The following is a 20,269-nucleotide window of genomic DNA, read 5'->3' on the forward strand; positions in this document are numbered from 1 at the left end:
TGGGTCCCTACTCTACCTAGACTGGCCACACAGAGACCCCTGCCCCCTTCCCAGTCCAAACTGTGGCCGTTGTCCCCTGGCCAGCTAAAATCAAGCCTCTGTCTCCGTCCAGCCTTTGCACGCCCGCTTCCTTTGCCCTGCTTTCCATCCCCTCTCCCTCCAACTCCCCTGCCAGAGTTCCAAGGCTGTGGACCCCAGAGAAGGTGGCAGGTGGCCCCCCTAGGAGAGCTCTGGGCACATTCGAATCTTCCCAAACTCCAATAATAAAAATTCCAAGACTTTGGCAGAGAGAGAGAGAGTGTGTGTGTGTGTGTGTGTGTGTGTATGGTTGTTGGGCGTAGGACAGGTTTCAGGGATGCGCGGTACGCGGTACACCCCTTCGGAGGCCCCCACCCCCAGACGCCCAGGCCGCCTCCCCACTCCCCCTCAGCAGCCCCAGCCGGGGACTTTCCGTCGCGGGGAAGGGGCGGGGACCCGGAGCGAAAGGTGCGGAGGCGGCCTGCAGGGGTGGCTCGGCTTCCCGTTGTCGCCTCGGGCGCTGTACCCAGAGCTGGGAGCGGAGCAGCGCGGCCGCGCGGGCCCGGCAAGGCTGGGCCGGACTCGGGGCTCGCGGGGGGCGCCATGCGGGGAGGCAGGGGCGCCCCTTTCTGGCCGTGGCCGCTGCCCAAGCTGGCGCTGCTGCCTCTGTTGTGGGTGCTTTTCCAGCGGACGCGTCCCCAGGGTGAGTGCTGGAGGGAGCTCGTGTCCCAGGCGCTGCCGCTGCGCTCCCCGCGAAGGCGCCAATGCTCCAGGATAAGCCACGCGTTTGCAGAGCGAACTGCAGAGGTGCAGGCGCCATACGGCTGCTCCCGGGGCAGGGACCGAGCGACACTGGGGAAGGGGCGGCAGCGAGGTCGAACCGGAGCCCCGGGGCGGGGTGGGGGAGCTCTCTGGGTGGTTAACAGGATGTGGCGAGCACAGGGAAAGGAGGGGGAGGTTACACGGAGCCCGGGGAGGGGTGCCTAGCGCCTCCCTTCCTGCTGCTCATTTCCCTAAGCCCCCCCACCTTGCAATTGTCAGAAGTCCAAGTTCTGGGGTGTGCAGGCGGAAGAGGGGGATTCGACCCCCTTTCCTGAGACCCTCTGACTCCCTCTCCAGGCAGCGCCGGGCCACTGCAGTGCTACGGAGTTGGACCCTTGGGCGACTTGAACTGCTCGTGGGAGCCTCTTGGGGACCTGGGAGCCCCCTCCGAGTTACACCTCCAGAGCCAAAAGTAGTGAGTACAGGGAGGTGACGTGGGGAAACAGGCTTTGGAGGTGGCCGCTCAGGCCCCAGGCTGCTTTGGTTGAAAGGTTCCGGGAGTCAAGCCTGGCCAACATGGTGAAACCCTGTCTATACTAAAAATACAAAAAAAAAAAAAAATTACCCAGAGGTGGTGGCGCGCGCCTGTAGTCTCTGATACTCAGGAGGCTGAGGCAGGAGAATCGCTGGAACCTGGGAGGTGGAGGTTGCAGTAAGCCCATATCTCGCCACTGCACTCCAGCCTGGGGGACAGAGCAAGACTCTGTCTAAAAAAAAAGGCCGGGCGCAGTGGCTCAAGCCTGTAATCCCAGCACTTTGGGAGGCCGAGGCGGGTGGATCACGAGGTCAGGAGATCGAGACCATCCTGGCTAACACGGTGAAACCCCGTCTCTACTAAAAATACAAAAAAATTAGCTGGGCGTGGTGGCTGGCGTCTGTAGTCCCAGCTACTGGGGAGGCTGAGGCAGGAGAATGGCGTGAACCCAGGAGGCAGAGCTTGCAGTGAGCCGAGATCGCGCCACTGCACTCCAGCCTCCGCGACAGAGCGAAACTCCGTTTCAAAAAAAAAAAAAAAAAAATTCATACAACATAAAACTTACGATATTTTTAAAAATTTGTTTTGGGAACAGGATCTTACTCCTGTCGCCCAGGCTGGAGTGCAGTGGGGCAGTCAGCTCACTGCAGCGACTTCTCAGGCTCAGGTGATCCTCCCACCTCAGCCTCCCAAGTAGCTGGGACTACAGGCATGCACCACCATGCCCAGCTAATTATTTAAATATATATTTTTAGTAGACATGGGGTTTTACCATGTTGCCCAGGCTGGTCTCGAACTCCTCGCCTCAAGAGATCCACTTCCCTCGTCCTCCCAAAGTGCTGGGATTACAGGCGTGAGTCAGTGTGCCTGGCCAAAATCTATGATCTTAACCATTTTTAAGTGTCCAGTTCAGTGGCATTAAGTACATTCCCATGGTGCTATCCTGGTTACCATTCACCTCCAGAAGGGGGCCTAGTTTTTTTTTTTTTTTGAGATGGAGTTTTGCTCTTGTTGCCCAGGCTGGAGTGCAATGGCTCAATCTCGGTTCACTGCAACCTCCGCCTCCCGGGTTCCAGCAATTCTCCTGCCTCAGCCTCCCGAGTAGCTGCATGCGCCACCACGCATGGCTAATTTTGTATTTTTAGTAGAGACGGGGTTTCTCCATGTTGGTCAGGCTGGTCTCGAACTCCCGACCTCAGGTGATCCACCCACCTGGGCCTCCCAAAGTGCTGGGTTTACAGGCAGGAGCCACTGAGCCTGGCGGGGGGCCTAGTTTTAATTGGTACAGGGAGGGGAGTCAGAGAAGCTGCCTCTTTTCTATTTTTATTTTAGTTTTATTGATTTATGTATTGATTTTATTTATTTTGAGAAGAGGTCTTGCTCTGTCACCCAGGCTAGAGTGCAGTGGTGCGATCATAGCTCACTGCAACCTCAAACTCCTGGGCTCCAGCCATTTTCCCTCCTCGGCCTTCCCAGTAGTTGGAACTACAGGAATGTGTCACCATGACCAGCTAATTTTAAAAAATTTTTTGTAGTGGTAGCTCACGTCTGTAATCCCAGCACTTTGGGAGGCCGAGGCGGGAGGATGGCTTGAGCCCAGGAGTTGGAGACCAGCCTGGGCAACATAGTGAGACCCGTCTCTATTAAAAAGAAAGAAAGAAAGAAAGAAGAAGAAGAAGAGGAAGAGGAGGGGAAAAAAGTAAGAATAATTTTAAAAGTAAATAAATAAATAATTTTTTTGGGAGAGACAGAGTCTTGCTCTGTTGCCTAGGCTAGTCTCGAACTCCTGAGCTCAAGCGATCCTCCCATCTTGCCCTCCCAAAATAGTGGAATTACAGGTGCTACTATGCCCAGCCTGAGATTTTGTACTCTTTGACCATCATCTTCTCCCCCTAGCCTCTGTAGTCACCAGTTTACTCTGCCTTTAGGAGTTCAGATGTTTTAGATTCCACATATCAGTGAAAACATGTGGTGTTTGTCTTTCCATGTCTTATTTCACGTAACATAATGTTCTCCATTTCCATCCACGTTGTTACAAATGACAGGATTTCCTTTTTTTTTTTTTTGAGACAGAATCTGGCTCTGTCGCCCAGGCTGGAGTGCAGTGGCGCGATCTCAGCTCACCGCAACCTCTGCCTCCCTGGTCCAAGTGATTCTCGTGCCTCAGCCTCCCGAGTAGCTGAGATTATAGGTGCGCATCTCCACATCTGGCTAATTCTTGTATTTTTTAGTAGAGCCGAGTTTCACCATGTTGGCCAGGCTGATCTCAAACTTTTGATCTCAAGTGATCCACCCACCTCAGCGTCCCAAAGTGCTGGGATTACAGGCGTGAGCCACCACGCACAGTGTATTTTCTTCTTTTTTAAGGCTGTATGTATACCACTTTTTTTTTTTTTTTTGAGACAAAGTCTCACTCTGTCGCTCAGGCTGGAGTGCAATGGCATGATCTCGGCTCACTGCAACCTCTGCCTCCAGGGTTCAAGCGATTCTCCTGCTTTAGCCTCCTGAGTAGCTGGGATTACAGGCATGCGCCATCACACCCGGCTAATTTTTGTATTTTTAGTAGAGATGGGGTGTCACCATGTTGGTCAGGCTGGTCTCGAACTCCTGACCCGAACTGTGCCTGCCTCAGCCTCCCAAAGTGCTGGGATTACAGGCATGAGCCACCGTGCCCAGCCCCACATATTCTTGATCCATACATCTGGTGATGGACACATTCCATATATTGGCTGTTGTGAATAGTGCTGCATTGGGAAGACACGTCCGTTGGACAAACTGATTTCATTTCCTTATTTATATATTTATTTTTACTTTTTTTTTTTTTTTTTTTTTGAGACAGAGTCTCACTCTGTTGCCCAGGCTGGAGAGCAGTGGCGCAGTCTCAGCTCACTGCAACCTCCATCTCACGGGTTCAAGCGATTCTCCTGCCTCCCAAGTAGCTGGGACTACAGGCGTCTGCCAGGACACGTGGCTAATTTTTGTATTTTTAGTAGAGATGGGGTTTCACGATGTTGTCCAGGCTGGTCTCCAACCCCTGGCTTCAAGTGATCCGCCTGCCTCGGCCTCCCAAAGCGCTGGGTTTACAGGTGTGAGCCACCACGCCTGGCCCCTTCTTACTGTTTTTCAAACACACCAGGCACAGTTTGGCCTCCAGGTTTTTGCACCCTGTGTTTTCTCTTCCTGGAATGCTGTTCTTCTAGCTACTGCATGGTTCTGGCCTCATCTCCTTCAGGCCTTTATTCAAACGTCTCCTCAGGCTGGGCGTGATGTCCCTACACCTGTAATCCCAACACTGGGAGGCCAAGGGGGATGGTGGGGGGGGATCGCTTGAGGCCAGGAGTTCGAGACCAGTCTGGCCAACAGGCCAACAGAGTGAGAACCTCTCGCTCTCTCTTTTTTTTTTTTTTTTTTTTTGAGATGGAGTCTCGCTCTGTTGCCAGGCTGGAGTGCAGCGGTGCGATCTCGGCTCACTGCAACCTCCAACTCCCTGGTTCAAGCGATTCTCCTGCCTCAGCCTCCCGAGTAGCTGGGATTACAGGCACGTGCCACCATGCCCAGCTAATCTTTGTATTTTTAGTAGAGACGGTGTTTCACCGTGTTGGCCAGGATGGTCTTGATCTCTTGACCTCGTGATCCACCTGCCTTGGGCTCCCAAAGTGCTAGGATTACAGGCGTGAACCACTGCACCTGGCCTGTCTCTCTCTTTCTATATATGGTGTTTTTGTTGCTGTTTTTGAGACAGGGTCTTACCCTGTCACCCAGGCTGGAGTGCAGTGGCATGACTGCAACTGACTGCAACTCAACCTCCTGGGCTCAATCGATCCTCCCACCCCAGGCTCTCAAGTAGCTGGAACCACAAGTGCGCGCCACTACCCCTGGCTAATTTTTAAAACATTTTTTGTAGAGATGGGGGTCTCAGTATGTGATTGCTTGAGGCCAAGAGTTAGAGGAGACCAGCGTGGGCAACATAGCAAGACCCCATTTCTACAAAAAATTTAAAAATTAGCTGAGCATTGTGATGCACACCTGTTATCCCAGCTACTCTGGAGGCTGAGGCAGGAGGATTGCTTGAGCCTAGGAGTTCAAGGTTGCAGTGATCTATGATCACACTGCTCCAGTTACAGAGTGAGGTCGTGTCTCTAAAAAAAAAAAAGAGAGAGGAAAGGGCCAGGTGCAGTGGCTCACGCCTGTAATGCCAGTACTTTGGGAGGCCGAGACAGGCGGATCACCTGAGGTCGGGAGTTCGAGACCAGCCTGACCAACATGGAGAAACCCTGTCTCTACTAAAAGTACAAAATTAGCTGGGAGTGGTGGTGCATGCCTGTAATTCCAGCCACTAGGGAGGCTGAGGCAGGAGAATCGCTTGAACCTGGGAGGCAGAGGTTGCAGTGAGCCAAGATCACACCATTGCACTCCAGCCTGGGCAACAAGAGAAAAATCTGTCTCAAAAAATAAAAAATAAAAAAAAAAGAGAGAGAGAGAGAGAAAGCAAGGAAGGAAGGGAGGGAGGGAGGAAAGATGGGAGAGGGAGAGGAAGGGAAGGAAAGAAAGAAAAAGAGAGAGAGAAAAGAGCAGTTACGACCAGGTATGGTGGCTCATGCCTGTAATCTTAGCAATTTGGGAGGCCGAGGTGTGTGCATCACTTGAGGTCAGGAGTTCCAGACCAGCCTAGCCAACATGGTGAAACCCCATCTCTACTAAAAATACAAAAAAATTAGCCAGGCGTGGTGGCACACGCCTATAATTCTAGCTACTTGGGAGGATGAGGTGGGAGGATCACTTGAACCCAGGAGGCAGAGGTTGCAGTAAGCCAAGATCACGACATTATACTCCAACCTAGGTGACTGTCTTAAAAAAAAAAAAAAGAAAAAGAGCAGTTACTTTTATTACCCTCATTTTGTAGATGAGGAAACTGACAGATAGAGAAGTTAAGTCACTTACTCAAGGTCACACAGCTCTGAAGCAGCAGAGGTGGGATTTGAACCCAAGCAGAGCAGGCTGCAGCCACTCTGTTGGCACAAGGGTGGTTATCAGTGGTCCTGGCTCTAGCCGAGTGTGCATCTCATCCCCGCCTCTCTCCTCACAGCCGTTCCAACAAAACCCAGACTGTGGCAGTGGCGGCTGGACGGAGCTGGGTGGCCATTCCTCGGGAACAGCTCACCATGTCTGACAAACTCCTTGTCTGGGGCACCAAGGCAGGCCAGCCTCTCTGGCCCCCCGTCTTCGTGAACCTAGAAACCCAAAGTAACGTGGCAGGAGGGTGGGCGCTCTATGCGGGGTGGGTGCTCTTGGAGGGCGTGGCTCACTACACCCTAGTTTCCCCTTCCCAAGTGAAGCCAAACGCCCCCCGGCTGGGCCCTGACGTGGACTTTTCCGAGGATGACCCCCTGGAGGCCACTGTCCATTGGGCCCCACCTACGTGGCCATCTCATAAAGTTCTGATCTGCCAGTTCCACTACCGAAGATGTCAGGAGGCAGCCTGGACCCTGGTGAGTGCTGGGGTCCTTTTCTCCCCACCCTATTCCGGGCAGGGACTGAGGCAACATCTCCTAATCTGAGACCCAGCCCAGGACCCATTCTGTGCCTGCCCCTGAGCCTGTCTGCATCCCACACAAAATGCCTGCACGTGCCTCTTGTTCGGCTAAAAACTCTCCTCCCATGGCCGGGCGCAGTGGTTCACGCCTGTAATCCCAGCACTTTGGGAGGCTGAGGGGGATGGATCACTTGAGGTCAAGAGTTCGAGACCAGCCTGGCCACCATGGCGAACTCCCATCTCCACTAAAAATACAAAAATTACCTAGGCATGGTGGTGGGCGCCTGTAATCCCAGCTACTGAAGGCTGAAGCAGGGGAATCACTGGAACCCGAGAGGCAGAGGTTGCAGTGAGCCGAGATTGGGCCACTGTGCTCCAGCCTGAGTGACAGAGTGAGACTGTCTCAAAAAAAAAAATTTTTTTTCTCCTGCCAAAATAATCTATCACCCAGTCATAGTGGCTCATTCCTAAAATCCCAGCACCTTGGGAGGCTGAGGCAGGAGGATCACTTGAGGCCAGGAGTTCAAGACCAGCCTGGGCAACTTAGGGAGACCTCATCTCTACGAAAAAAGTGAAACAATTAGCAGGGCATGGTGGCTTGTGCCTGGAGTTCCAGCTACTCAGGAGGCTGAGGCAGGAGGATTGTTTGAGGTCAAGAGTTTGAGACCAGCCTGGGCAGGATAGCAAGACTCATCTCTAAGAAGTTAAAAAATAATCTGACCAGGTGCAGTGGCTCACACCTGTAATCCCAGCACTGTGGGAGGCCAAGGAGAGTGGATCACCTGAGGTCAGGAGTTCGGGACCAGCCTGGCCAACATGGTGAAACCCCATCTCTACTAAAAATACAAAAAAGTAGCTGGACATGGTGGTGGGTGCCTGTAGTCCCAGCTACTTGAGAGGCTAAGGCAGGAGAATCACTTAAACCCAGGAGGTGGAGGCTGCAGTGAGCCGAGATTGTGCCACTACACTCCAGCCTGGCAACAGAGCAAGACTCTGTCTCAAAAAAAAAAAAAACTAAAAAAGAAGAGTTGTGAGTTGTGATTATTCATGCAATTCAGAGCAACACTGAGATGCAGAATTTTTTTTTTTTTGAGACGGAGTTTTGCTCTTATTGCCCAGGCTGGAGTGCAATGGCACGATCTCGGTTCACTGTAACCTCTGCCATCTGGGTTCAAGCGATTCTCCTGCCTCAGCCTCCCGAGTAGCTGGGATTACAGGCATGTGCCATCATGCCTGGCTAATTTTGTATTTTTAGTAGAGATGGAGTTTCTCCATGTTGGTCAGGCTGGTCTTGAACTCCTGACCTCAGGTGATCCACCCGCCTGGGCCTCCCAAAGTGCTGGGATTACAGGCGTGAGCCACTGTACCCGGCCCCCTTTTTTTTTGAGATGGAGTCCTGCTGTGTTGCCCAGGCTGGAGTGCAGTGGCGCCATCTCGACTCACTGCAACCTCCACCTCTCAGGTTCAAGCGATTCTCCCACCTCAGCCCCCCAAGTAGGTGGGATTACAGGCATGTGCCACCATGCCCAGCTAAGTTTTTGTATTTTTTTTAAATAGAGATGGGGTTTCGTTATTTGGCCAGGCTGGTCTCGAACTCCTGACCTCAGGTGATCCACCCACCTCCACCTCCTAAAGTGTTGGGATTACAGGCGTGAGCCACCTCACCCGGCTGAGATGCAGACTTTGGAATCTGACTACCTCAGTGCTCAGCTCCAGCTCTGTGACTTTGGGCTAGTCACTTTCCCTCTGTGGGCCTCAGTTCCCTCGTCTGTAAAACGAGATAATAATAGAAGTTACCACTTCCTGCTATACCTAGCACATAGAGTGACCACCTTTTCTCTGTCTGCTCGGGACTGTGGCAATTTTTCTGACAGGCCCATGTTCTGGAAATCCCCTTGGTACTGGGCAAATACAAACGGTTGCTCACTCTGCTGATAGATAAGTTCAAGTACCAGTTAGGCGCAGTAGCTCTAATCCCAGCACTTTGGGAGGCCGAGGTGGGCAGATCACCTGAGGTCAGGAGTTCAAGACCAGCCTGGCCAAGATGATGAAACCCCGTCTCTACTAAAAATACAAAAATTGGCTGGGCTCGGTGGCTCACACCTGTAATCCCAGCACTGTGGGAGGCCGAGGCGGGCGGATCACGAGGTCAGGAGATCAAGACCATCTTGGCCAACATGGTGAAACTCTGTCTCTACTAAAATACAAAAAATTAGCCGGGCATGGTGGCGCGTGCCTGTAATCCCAGCTACTTGGGAGGCTGAGGCAGGGGACTTGCTTGAACCCGGGAGGTGGAGGTTGAAGTGAGCTGAGATTGTGCCACTGCACTCCAGCCTGGCGACAGAGCAAGACTCCGCCTCAAAAAAAAAAAAAAAAAAAAAATTAACCAGGTGTGGTGACAGGCGCCTGTAATCCCAGCTACTCAGGAGGCTGAGGCAGGAGAATTGCTTGAACCCAGGAGGGAGAGGTTGCAGTGAGCCAAGATCACACCACTGCACTCTAGCCTGGGCCACAGAACAAGACTGTCTCAAAACGAAAAACAAAGCCAAAAAAAAAAAAAAGGTAAGTTCAAATACCCTTGACTCAGGCCCTGGGCCCATCACACTCGCCTGTCTCTCCCCCAGCTGGAACCAGAGCTGAAGACCATACCCCTGGCCCCTGTTGAGATCCAAGATTTGGAGCTAGGCACTGGCTACAAAGTGTATGGCCGCTGCCGAATGGAGAAAGAAGAGGATTTGTGGGGCGAATGGAGTCCCATTTTGTCCTTCCAGACACCGCCTTCTGGTGAGGATATCTGAGCTTCCCCTCAATCCACGCCTCTCCCACCCCCAGAAGTCTGTCCAATCATGTCCCACTCATTTGTTCCCCCGTTTCCTCATCCTTGCCAGCTCCAAAAGATGTGTGGGTATCAGGGAATCTCTGTGGGACGCCTGGAGGAGAGGAACTCTTGCTTCTATGGAAGGTGAGCTTCACGGACCAGTTACATTTCTCTGCACGTGTCAGGAAACCCCTAAATAACAATGACATAAGGCCAGATGCAGTGGCTCACACTTGTAATCCCAGCACTGTGGGAGGCCGAGGAGGGTGGATCACTTGAGGTCAGCAGTTGGAGACCAGCCTGGCCAACCTAGTGAAACCCCATCTCTACTAAAAATACAAAACTTCACCGGGAGTGGTGGTGGGCACCTGTAATCCCAGCTACTCTGGAGGCTGAGGCAGAAGAATCGCTTGAACCCAGGAGGTGAAAGTTGCAGTGAGCCGAGATCACACCGCTGCACTCCAGCCTGGGCAACAAGAGTGAAACTCTGTCTCCAAAACAAAAAACAAACAAACAAAAAAAACCAATGACATAAACAAGACAGAGTTTACCGTGCTGCCCCCTTGAGATTGCTTCGAAGATTCAAGGATGGGTTGCTAAAGTGGTCAGCATAGGGTGGGGCATGGAGCAAGTCTCCACCAATGTCAGCTGCTTCGGAGAAGTCTGAGCCATAAGGATGGGTGCAGATATTCCAGGCAGGGGCAGCAGATGCAAAAACCTGACAGCGAGACTGGAGCTCAGCTCCAGAAAATATAACACAGTGCGCTAAGAGTTTATTTATTCATTTATTTATTTTGAGATGGAGTCTCGCTTTGTTGCCCAGGCTGGAGTGCAGCAGTGTGATCTTATCTCGGCTCACTGCAACCTCCACCTCCCAGGTTCAAGCCATTCTCTGCCTCAGCCTCCCAAGTAGCTGGGATTACAGGTGCCCACCACCACGCCCGGCTAATTTTTGTATTTTTAGTAGAGATGGGGGTTTCACCATCTTGGCCAGGATGGCCTTGAACTCCTGACCTCATGATCCACCCACCTCAGCCTCCCAAAGTGCTAGAATTACAGGCGTGAGCCACCGTGCCTGGCCTGTGCTAAGAGTTTAAATGCTAGTATCAAAGGGTATTAATAGGCCGGGCATGGTGGCTCATGCCTGTAATCCCAGCACTTTGAGAGGCTCAGGCGGGCAGATCACTTGAGGTCAGGAGTTCAAGACCAGCCTGGCCAACATGGTGAAACCCCATCTCTACTAAAAATACAAAAATTAGCTGGGCCTGGTGGCAGGCACCTGTAATCCCAGCTACTTAGGAGGCTGAGATGGGAGAATCGCTTGAACCTGGGAGGTGGAGGTTGCAGTGAGCTGAGCTCGAGCCACTGCACTCCAGCCTGGGCGACAAGAGCAAGACTCCGTCTCACAAAAAAAAAAAAAAAAAAAAGTATTATAAAATGGCTGACAAGGTGCAATTATCCTCACTGATTCAAATCTGTGAAGCACCAGCTATGTGCCAGGCGTCATTGCTTGACCCTTGCTCTCAGTAAATAAGCAAAGGAACACGATGACAGGTGTGGTCTTCCACCTTCTTAGACCACACAATCCAATATCTTTTATTTATTTATGTATTTGAGATGGAGTGTCGCTCTTGTTGCCCAGGCTGGAGTGCAATGGCACGATCTCGGCTCACTGCAACCTCCGCCTCCTGGGTTCAAGCGATTCTCCTGCCTCAGCCTCCTGAGTAGCTGGGATTATAGGCACCCACCACCACATCTGGCTAATTTTTGTATTTTTAGTAGAGACGAGGTTTCACCATGTTGGCCAGGCTGGTCTCGAACTCCTGAACTCAGGTGATCTGCCCACCTCGGCCTCCCAAAGTGCTGGGATTACAGGTGTGAGCCACCGTGCCCGGCCCATATTTTAAAAAATTAAATCAGCAAACTAGAGTTCAAGGACCAACTGCCTGTTTTCAGAAATACAGTTTGATTGGAACCAAGACCAGGTTTAGGGAGGTGAGCAGAGTAGGTTCGCACAGGTGCAGGATCAAATCCTGTTTTTACTTTAAAATCTTGATATTTTGGACCGAGTGTGGTGGCTCACACCTGTAATCCCAGCACTTTGGGAGTCTGAGGCAGGAGGACCACTTGAGGCCAGGAGTTCGAGACCAGCCTGGGCAACATAGCAAGATACCCATCTATACAGAGAATAAAAAATTACCAGGGGCCGGGCGCAGTGGCTCACACCTGTAATCCCAACACTTTGGGAGGCCGAGGTGGGTGGATCATAAGGTCAGGAGTTCAAGACCAGCCTGGCCAAGATGGTGAAACCTCATCTCTACTAAAAATACAAAAATTAGCCGGGCGTGGTGGCAGGCACCTGTAATCCCAGCTACTTGGGAGGCTGAGGCAGGAGAATTGCCTGAACCCGGGGAAGTTGCAGTGAGCTGAGATTGCGCCACTGCACTCCAGCCTGGGTGACAGAGTGAGACTCTGTCTCAAAAAAAAAAAAAAAAAAAAAAAATAGCAGGGTGTGGTGGCGTGCATCTATAGTCCCAGCTACTGGAGAGGCTGAGATGGGAGGATCACTTGAGCCTAGGATGTTGAGGCTGCAGTGAGCTATGATTGCACCACCGCACTTCAGCCTGTACAATAGTGAGAACTTATGTCAAAAAGAAAAAAGAAAAAAGATGGCCGGGCGTGGTGGCTCACTCCTGTAATTCCAGCACTTTGGGAGGCCGAGACGGGCGGATTTTTTTTTTAAGAGACAGGGTCAGGAGATCGAGACCATCCTGGCTAACACGGTGAAACCCCGTCTCTACTAAAAATACAAAAAATTAGCCGGGCGTGGTGGCGGGCGCCTGTAGTCCCAGGTACTGGGGAGGCTGAGGCAGGAGAATGGCGTGAACCCAGGAGGCAGAGCTTGCAGTGAGCCAAGATGGCGCCACTGCACTCCAGCCTGGGCGACAGAGCGAGACTCCGTCTCAAAAAAAAAACCAAAAAAACTTGATATTTTGTTTGTCATGGGTTTTTTGGCATTAATTTTGATTTATTACAATACTGCATTAAAATGTTATTTATCTCACTTACTGGGTTTTTGGTACCCCCCACTCCCTTTTAAATTTTGCACCTGGCCAGGTTTGCTGACTCACGCCTGTAATCCCAGCACTTTGGGAGGCCGAGGCAGGCAGATCACTTGAGGTCAGGAGTTTGAGACCAGCCTGGCCAACATGGTGAAACCCCGTCTCTACTAAAAATACAAAAATTAGCCGAGCGTGATGGCAGGCGCCTGTAATCCCAGCTACTCAGGAGGCTGAGGCAGGAACATCGCTTGAACCCGGGAGGTGGAGGTTGCAGTGAGCCGAGATCACACCACTTCACTCTAGTCTGGGTAACAGAACGAGACTCAGTCTCAAAAAACAAACAAACAAACAAACAAAAATGCTTCACTGACCGGTGGTTTATCAGGTGACCTCAGGGAGACACATATATGTGCCTGATTAATGGGAGACATTAACCTTTTTTCCCTTCATCCCTCAGGCCCCAGGGCCCTGTGTGCAGGTGAGCTACAAAGTCTGGTTCTGGGGTGGAGGTCGTGAGCTGAGTCCAGAAGGAATTACCTGCTGCTGCTCCGTAATTCCCAGTGGGGCGGAGTGGGCCAGGGTGTCCGCTGTCAACGCCACAAGCTGGGAGCCTCTCACCAACCTCTCTTTGGTCTGCTTGGGTAAGAGACTGTGACCTTCCTCAGCTTGGCGCCCTGGAGGGGTGGAGGTGACTTCCTGAGTGGGCAGCTGAGACTTCTCTCCACCCTCCAGATTCAGCCTCTGCCCCCCGTAGTGTGGCGGTCAGCAGCATCGCTGGGAGCACGGAGCTACTGGTGACCTGGCGACCGGGGGCTGGGGAGCCACTGGAGCATGTAGTGGACTGGGCTCGAGATGGGGACCCCCTGGAGAAACTCAACTGGGTCCGGCTTCCCCCAGGGAACCTCAGTGCTCTGTTACCAGGTGAGGCCCTGGGACACCTGGGTCTCCATCCCAGTTGTTAGAGCAGACGGATGGGTGGACTTGTAAGAGGGAGTGCTATGATTAAAGTAGCGTGATGGCCGGGCTTGGTGGCTCACGCCTGTAATCTCAGCACTTTGGGAGGCCGAAAGGGGCGGATCACCTGAGGTCAGGAGTTGGACACCAGCCTGGCCAACATAGTGAAACCCCGTCTCTACTAAAAATACAAAAATTAGTGGAGCGTGGTGGCAAACGCCCGTAGTCCCAGCTGCTCGGGAGGCTGAGGCAGGAGAATCGCTTGAACCTGGGAGTTGGAGGTTGCAGTGAGCCAAGATTGCGCCACTGCACTCTAGCCTGGGTGACAGAGTGAGACTCAGTCTCAATAAATAAATAAATAAATAAATAAATAGCGTGAATTCACACAAGACTTTTTTTTTTTTTTTGCTTTTTGGAGGCAAGATCCCACTCTGTGGCCCAGGCTAGAGTGCAATGGTGTCATCTCAGCTCACTGCAACCTCCATCTCCTGGGTTCAAGTGATTCTCATGACTCAGCTTCTCAAGTAGCTGGGACTACAGGAGCGTGCCACCACACCCGGTTTATTTATTATTATTATTTTTTTTTTAAGTAGAGACGGGGTTTCACCATGTTGGTTTGGCTGGTCTCCAACTCCTGACCTCAAGTGATCTGCCTGCCTTGGCCTCCCAAACTGCTGGGATTACAGGCATGAGCCACCGTGCCCAGCCTAACTTTTCTTTTCTTTTCTTTTCTTTTCTTTTTTTTTTGAGATGGAGGCTGGCTGTGTCACCCAGGCTGGAGTGCAATGGCGTGATCTCAGCTGACTGCAGCCTTCACCTCCCGGGTTCAAGCGATTCTTGTGCCTCAGCCTCTGGGGAGTAACTGGGATCACAGGCGCCCACCGCCATGCCCAACTAATTTTTTTATTTTTAGTAGAGACGGGGCTTCACCGTGTTGGCTAGGCTGGTATCAAACTCCTGACCTCAAGAGATCCACCCGCATTGGCCTCCCAAAATGATGGGAAGACAGGGGTGAGCCACCACGCCTGGCCCTTTTTTTTTTTTTTTTTTTTGGAGTCTTGCTCTGTCGCCCAGGCTGGAGTGCAGTGGCGCGATCTTGGTTCATTGCAAGCTCCGCCTCCTGGATTCACGCCATTCTCCTGCCTCAGCCTCCCGAGCAGCTGGGACTGCAGGCGCCCGCCACCACACCTGGCTAATTTTTTTTGTGTGTGTGTATTTTTAGTAGGAACGGAGTTTCACCGTATTAGCCAGGATGGTCTCGATCTCTTGACCTCGTGATCTGCCCTCCTCAGCCTCCCAAAGTGCTGGGATTTCAGGCATGAGCCACTGCACCCGGCATTTTTTTTTTTTTTAAGAGATGAGTCTCACTCTGTCAGCCAGGCTGGAGTGCAGTGGCGTGATAGCTCACTGCAGCGTCGACCTCCATGGCTCAAGCAATCCTTCCACCTCAGTACCCTGAGGAGCTGGGATTACAGGCATGCGCCACCAAGCCCAGCCAGTTTTTGTATTTTTTGTAGAGGTGGGGTTTCTCCGTGTTGCCCAGGCTGTTCTTGAACTCCTGAGCTCAGGCAATCCACCTGCCTTGGCCTCTCAAAGTGCTGGGATGACAGGCATGAGCCACCGTACCTGGCAAGAAATCTTTATAAATAAATAAATTAATTAATTAATGGACTTGGAAGAACTACGAAGATGTTGGGTGAGAAATTTAGGACACAGTCCCAAGACCCACAAGGATATAGGAACCAAAGAAGCGAAGGCCCAATTATGGAAAATTCCCAGTTGGGGAAGGCTATGTGGATGTGATAGGGTTTAGAGGAGGGACTGCAGCAGCCTCAGCTACCGTGGTAAGTGCTGTCAGTTGCCTGCTCATATCTGTTTGACCACCTCAGAGCCTTTAGGCCTCTCTCCCAGCTGCCCACACTTGTTTCCTGGCCTAAGGGCTTTTTCTGGTCACTGAGGCATTTTGCCTGCTGGAGAAGCAAGATGGAAATATTGAGAAGTTAAGAGCCCTCAGGAACAGCCCTCAGCATGACTAATGAGGCTTGGTGGATAAATACCCCAGCTCCGTCCTCCTGAGCTGGGCTGACTCTGCGATGCCTGCTCTCTGCTGCCCCCTAGAGGTCCCCTATGGGACTGCGTCTCAGTTGTCCACAGTGAGAACTTGTTCCTTCCCCATTTCACTCCCCTACTGCCCTATTGTGGTTTTCTGGGATTACCTCCTAGATAAATGACTTACAGTCAGATCCTTATCTCAGGGTGTCCTTCTGGGGACCCCGGTGAAGACACCTAGGAAATGAGCATGGGAAGGAGAGCCAACTCTAACTGGTCTTTATTCCTTTGTCACTCAGGGAATTTCACTGTCGGGGTCCCCTATCGAATCACTGTGACCGCAGTCTCTGCTTCAGGCTTGGCCTCTGCACCCTCCATCTGGGGGTTCAGGGAGGAACTAGGTAAGAGTGGGGCTGGAGGATGGGGGGCTCCTGTAACCCAGGCCGGCCTTGACCTACTGCCTTCCTCCCCAGCACCACTAGTGGGGCCAACGCTTTGGCGACTCCAAGATGCCCCTCCAGGAACCCCCGCCATAGCGTGGGGAGAGGTCCCAAGGCACCAGCTTCGAGGCCACCTCACCCACTACACCTTGTGTGCACAGAGTGGAACCAGCCCCTCCGTCTGCATGAATGGTGAGCTTCCCTGCCTGCCGACCTGTCCTCCCAGCCCCCACAAGACCCACCCATCAGTCAACCCCACCCCTTGTCCCCACGTGGGCCTCTTTGGCCCAGGGACCATACATGGTGTCTTCAATTCCCTCTTGGCTATCAATGTAACGAGCTGTCATTCGGCCATTAAAAATGAGGATGCCAATCTATATTTATTGACATTGAAAGATGCTTGTCATATTTTATTAGTGAAAAAGATAAAAGGATGTTAAAGTTCCGTGGTATGGTTCCATTTTTTTTTTTTTTTTTTTTTTTTGAGACAGAGTCTCGCTTTGTCACCAGGCTGGAGTGCAATGGCGCGATCTCAGCTCACTGCAACCTCCGCCTCCCGGGTTCAAGCAATTCTCCTGCCTCAGCCTCCTGAGTAGCTGGGATTACAGGCGCATGCCACCATGCCCGGCTAATTTTTGTATTTTTAGTAGAGACGGGGTTTCACCATGTTGGTCAGACTGGTCTTGAACTCCTGACCTCGTGATCCACCCGCCTCAGTCTCCCAAAGTGCGGGGATTATAGGTGTGAGCCACTGTGACTGGCCTATATATAATTTTAAAAATATATATAGAAGGCCCAGCATGGTGGGTCATGCCTGTAATCCCAGCACTTTAGGAGGCCAAGGCAGGCAGATCACTTGAGGTCAGGAGTTCGAGACCAGCCTGGCCAACATGGTGAAACCTCATCTCTACTAAAAATACAAAAATTAGCCAGGCCTGGTGGCACAACCTGTAGTCCAGCTACTCAGAAGGTGGCTGAGGCACTAGAATTGCTTGGACCCGGGAGGTGGAGGTTGCAGTGAGCCAAGATCATGCAAAGACAAACTAAATAATATCTAAGCAGTGTATGAGATGGTGATAAGTGCTGAGTAGAGAATGAAGCAAGGGGCTGGGCAAGGTGGCTCACACCTATAATCCCAGCACTTTGGGAGGCCGAGGTGGGCAGATCACCTGAGGTCAGGAGTTTGAGACCAGTCTGACCAATATGGTGAAACCCAGTCTCTACTAAAAATATAAAAATTAGCCAGATGTGGTGGCGGGCACCTGTAGTCCCAGCTACTCAGGAGGCTAAGACAGCAGAATTGCTTGAACCCAGGAGGCAGAGGGTGCAGTGAGCTGAGATCACACGACTGCACTCCATCCTGGGCAACAGAGTGTTACAGAGCGAGACTCCATCTCAAAAAAAAAAAGAGAGAATCAAACAAGGAAGGTGGGTGGTGAAGGGGGTGCAATTTCAAATAGAGCGGGGTCAAGGAAAGCCTCACGGAAGAGGTGACCTTTGAGCGAAGACCTAAAAGAGATGAGAAGGGAGCCATGTGGATACCTGGGAGAGAGTGTTGCAGACAGCAGGAAGAGCACATGCAAAGGCCCTGTGGTAGGCCTGACCACCTCCCCAACTTCTTTGGTTGTGTTCTCCAGTGAGTGGCAACACACAGAGTGTCACCCTGCCTGACCTTCCTTGGGGTCCCTGTGAGCTGTGGGTGACAGCATCTACCATCGCTGGACAGGGCCCTCCTGGTCCCATCCTCCGGCTTCATCTACCAGGTAGGGGGGTTAGGATGGGATTGCCACAGGGAGGGGATGTGCTCCACTGAGAGGGAGAGGTAGCATCTGGAGTCATTACTTGGAAGCTGGGTGCAGTAGGGGCTCACCCCTGTAATCCTAACACTCTGGGAGGCTGAGGCAGGTAGATCACTTGAGCCCAGGAGTTCGAGACCAGCCTGGGCAACATAGTGAGACCCCATCTCTACAAAAAATAAAACAATTACCTGGATGTGGTAGCATGTGCCTTCGGTCCCAGCTCCTGGAGAGGCTGAGGCTCAAGGATTGCTTGAGCTGAGGAGTTGGAGGCTGCAGTATGCCGATTACACCACTGCACTCCAGCCTGGGCAACAAAGCAAGACCCTGTCTTTAAAAAATTAAGAATTGCCAGGCGCAGTGGCTCACGCCTGTAATCTCAGCACTTTGGGAGGCCGAGGCGGGTGGATCAGTTGAGGTCAGGAGTTTGAGACCAGCCTGGCCAATGTGGTGAAACCCCATCTCTACTAAAAATACAAAAATTAGCTGGGTGTGGTGGCATGCGGCTGTAACCCTAGCTACTTGGGAGGCTGAGAGAGGAGAATTGCTTGAACCCAGGAGGCGGAGGTTGCAGTGAGCTGAGATCTCACCACTGCACTCCAGCCTGGGCAACAGGGCAAGACTCCGTCTCAAAAATAAAAATAAAAAATGAAATAAAATAAAAAATTAAGAATGATCTCTTCCCTACCGTACCAGATAACACCCTGAGGTGGAAAGTTCTGCTGGGCGTCCTATTGTGGGGCTTGTTCCTGATGGGGTGTGGCCTGAGCCTGGCCACTTCTGGAAGGTGAGGCTGTCGGATACACGCATCTCTACCCACGTGGGGAAGGCAGCTGGGCATTTCGCTGAGCTTCCAGGGGGCTTGAAGGGAGGCCTCAGGGCGCAGTCACATTCATGAACCCTGCACCCTGGGCTGGGGCATCTGGCCATCTGGATCCGCTGCCCTGACTCCTCCTGTCTTGCCAGGTGCTACCACCTAAGGCACAAAGTGCTGCCCCGCTGGGTCTGGGAGAAAGTTCCTGATCCTGCCAACAGCAGTTCAGGGCAGCCCCACATGGAGGTGAGTCAAAGGGCCGGCTAGTCGGAGCCCTCTGGGGGACTGGGGAGTCCTGGGGCAGTGGGGAGGGGGTGAGGTGTGGGTCAGGGAGGCCAGGGCAGGATTACAGGCTCATCTCTTCCCAGCAAGTGCCTGAGGCCCAGCCCCTTGGGGACTTGCCCATCCTGGAAGTGGAGGAGATGGAGCCCCCGCCGGTTATGGAGTCCTCCCAGCCCCCCCAGGCCACCGCCCCGCTTGATTCTGGGTATGAGAAGCACTTCCTGCCCACACCTGAGGAGCTGGGCCTTCTGGGGCCCCCCAGGCCACAGGTTCTGGCCTGAACCACACGTCTGACTGGGGGCTGTCAGCCAGGCCAGAGGGATGCTCACACAGGTTGCACCCCAGTCCTGGATTAGCCCTCTTGATGGATGAAGACACTGAGGACTCAGAGAGGCTGAGTCACTTGCCTCAGGACACCCAGCCAGGCAGAGCTAGGATTGAAGGACCCCTATAGAGAAGGGCTTGGCCCCCATGGGGAAGACATGGATGGAAGGTGGAGCAAAGGAAAATACATGAAATTGAGAGTGGCAGCTGCCTGCCAAAATCTGTTCCGCTGTAACAGAACTGCATTTGGACCCCAGCACAGTGGCTCACGCCTGTAATTCCAGCACTTTGGCAGGCCAAGGTGGAAGGATCACTTAAAGCTAGGAGTTTGAGACCAGCCTGGGCAATATAGCAAGACCCCTCACTACAAAAATAAAACATCAAAAACAAAAACAATTAGCTAGGCATGATGGCACACACCTGTAGTCCCAGCCACTTGGGAGGCTGAGGTGGGAGGATCAGTTGAGCCCAGGAGTTCAAAGCTGCAGGGACCTCTGATTGCACCACTGCACTCCAGGCTGGGTGACAGAATGAGACCTTATCTCAAAAATAAATAAATAAAAAGCAAAAAAAAAAAAAGAAGAAGAAAAAACACTGCATTTGGGCACCATCTCAGCTCCCTTGCAGCCAGGTGCAGCATGGACCGAGTTTTTGACAACAGAATGTGGTCAGAAGTGACATGTGCCAACACGGGGTCTGGGTGGGGGCTCCCCCACACCCTTTCGTTGCCTATGAGCTGGAACATAACACATGCCTGTGATCCAGCTTTGGTCATACTCAAGGGGAAGGTGGAGCAAGAAATGAAAAGGAACCTGAATCCCTGAATGACCGCATGGATAGAACCACTGAGAAAAATAAACTTTTATAATTTTATAGCTATGG

General features: G+C 52.2%; 1 protein-coding gene across 2 annotated transcripts; it reads left to right on the top strand.

The window, feature by feature from the left end:
• The first annotated feature begins 391 nt into the window (after positions 1-391).
• Positions 392-20,260, top strand: IL27RA (interleukin 27 receptor subunit alpha). Of its 2 annotated transcripts, none has more exons than XM_054538682.2 (14): positions 392-721; positions 1,138-1,255; positions 6,402-6,559; positions 6,632-6,804; positions 9,473-9,632; positions 9,737-9,810; positions 13,186-13,369; positions 13,461-13,649; positions 16,031-16,132; positions 16,205-16,363; positions 17,809-17,934; positions 18,664-18,754; positions 18,934-19,027; positions 19,150-20,260. In XM_054538682.2, exons 1-14 carry the CDS (start codon positions 622-624, stop codon positions 19,342-19,344), a joined length of 1,923 nt encoding a protein of 640 aa, XP_054394657.2. In that variant the 5' UTR covers positions 392-621; the 3' UTR covers positions 19,345-20,260. The 2 variants fall into 2 exon arrangements, with proteins under 2 accessions (XP_054394657.2, XP_024094121.3); XM_024238353.3 differs by having other exon boundaries at positions 395-721; positions 6,647-6,804.
• Positions 20,261-20,269: the final 9 nt, after the last annotated feature.

Source organism: Pongo abelii, chromosome 20 (assembly GCF_028885655.2).
Source record: "Pongo abelii isolate AG06213 chromosome 20, NHGRI_mPonAbe1-v2.0_pri, whole genome shotgun sequence".
Classification (NCBI taxonomy): Eukaryota; Metazoa; Chordata; class Mammalia; order Primates; family Hominidae; genus Pongo; species Pongo abelii.

What these genes read in the sequence shown, in the direction of transcription:
- IL27RA (XM_054538682.2), top strand. Translation starts at nt 622, where the DNA reads ATGCGGGGAGGCAGGGGCGCCCCTTTCTGGCCGTGGCCGCTGCCCAAG. An exon ending in CACCTCCAGAGCCAAAAGTA is followed by an intron (nt 1,256 to 6,401) that starts GTGAGTACAGGG and finishes CTCTCCTCACAG; the next exon opens with CCGTTCCAACAAAACCCAGA. An exon ending in CTTCCAGACACCGCCTTCTG is followed by an intron (nt 9,633 to 9,736) that starts GTGAGGATATCT and finishes CATCCTTGCCAG; the next exon opens with CTCCAAAAGATGTGTGGGTA.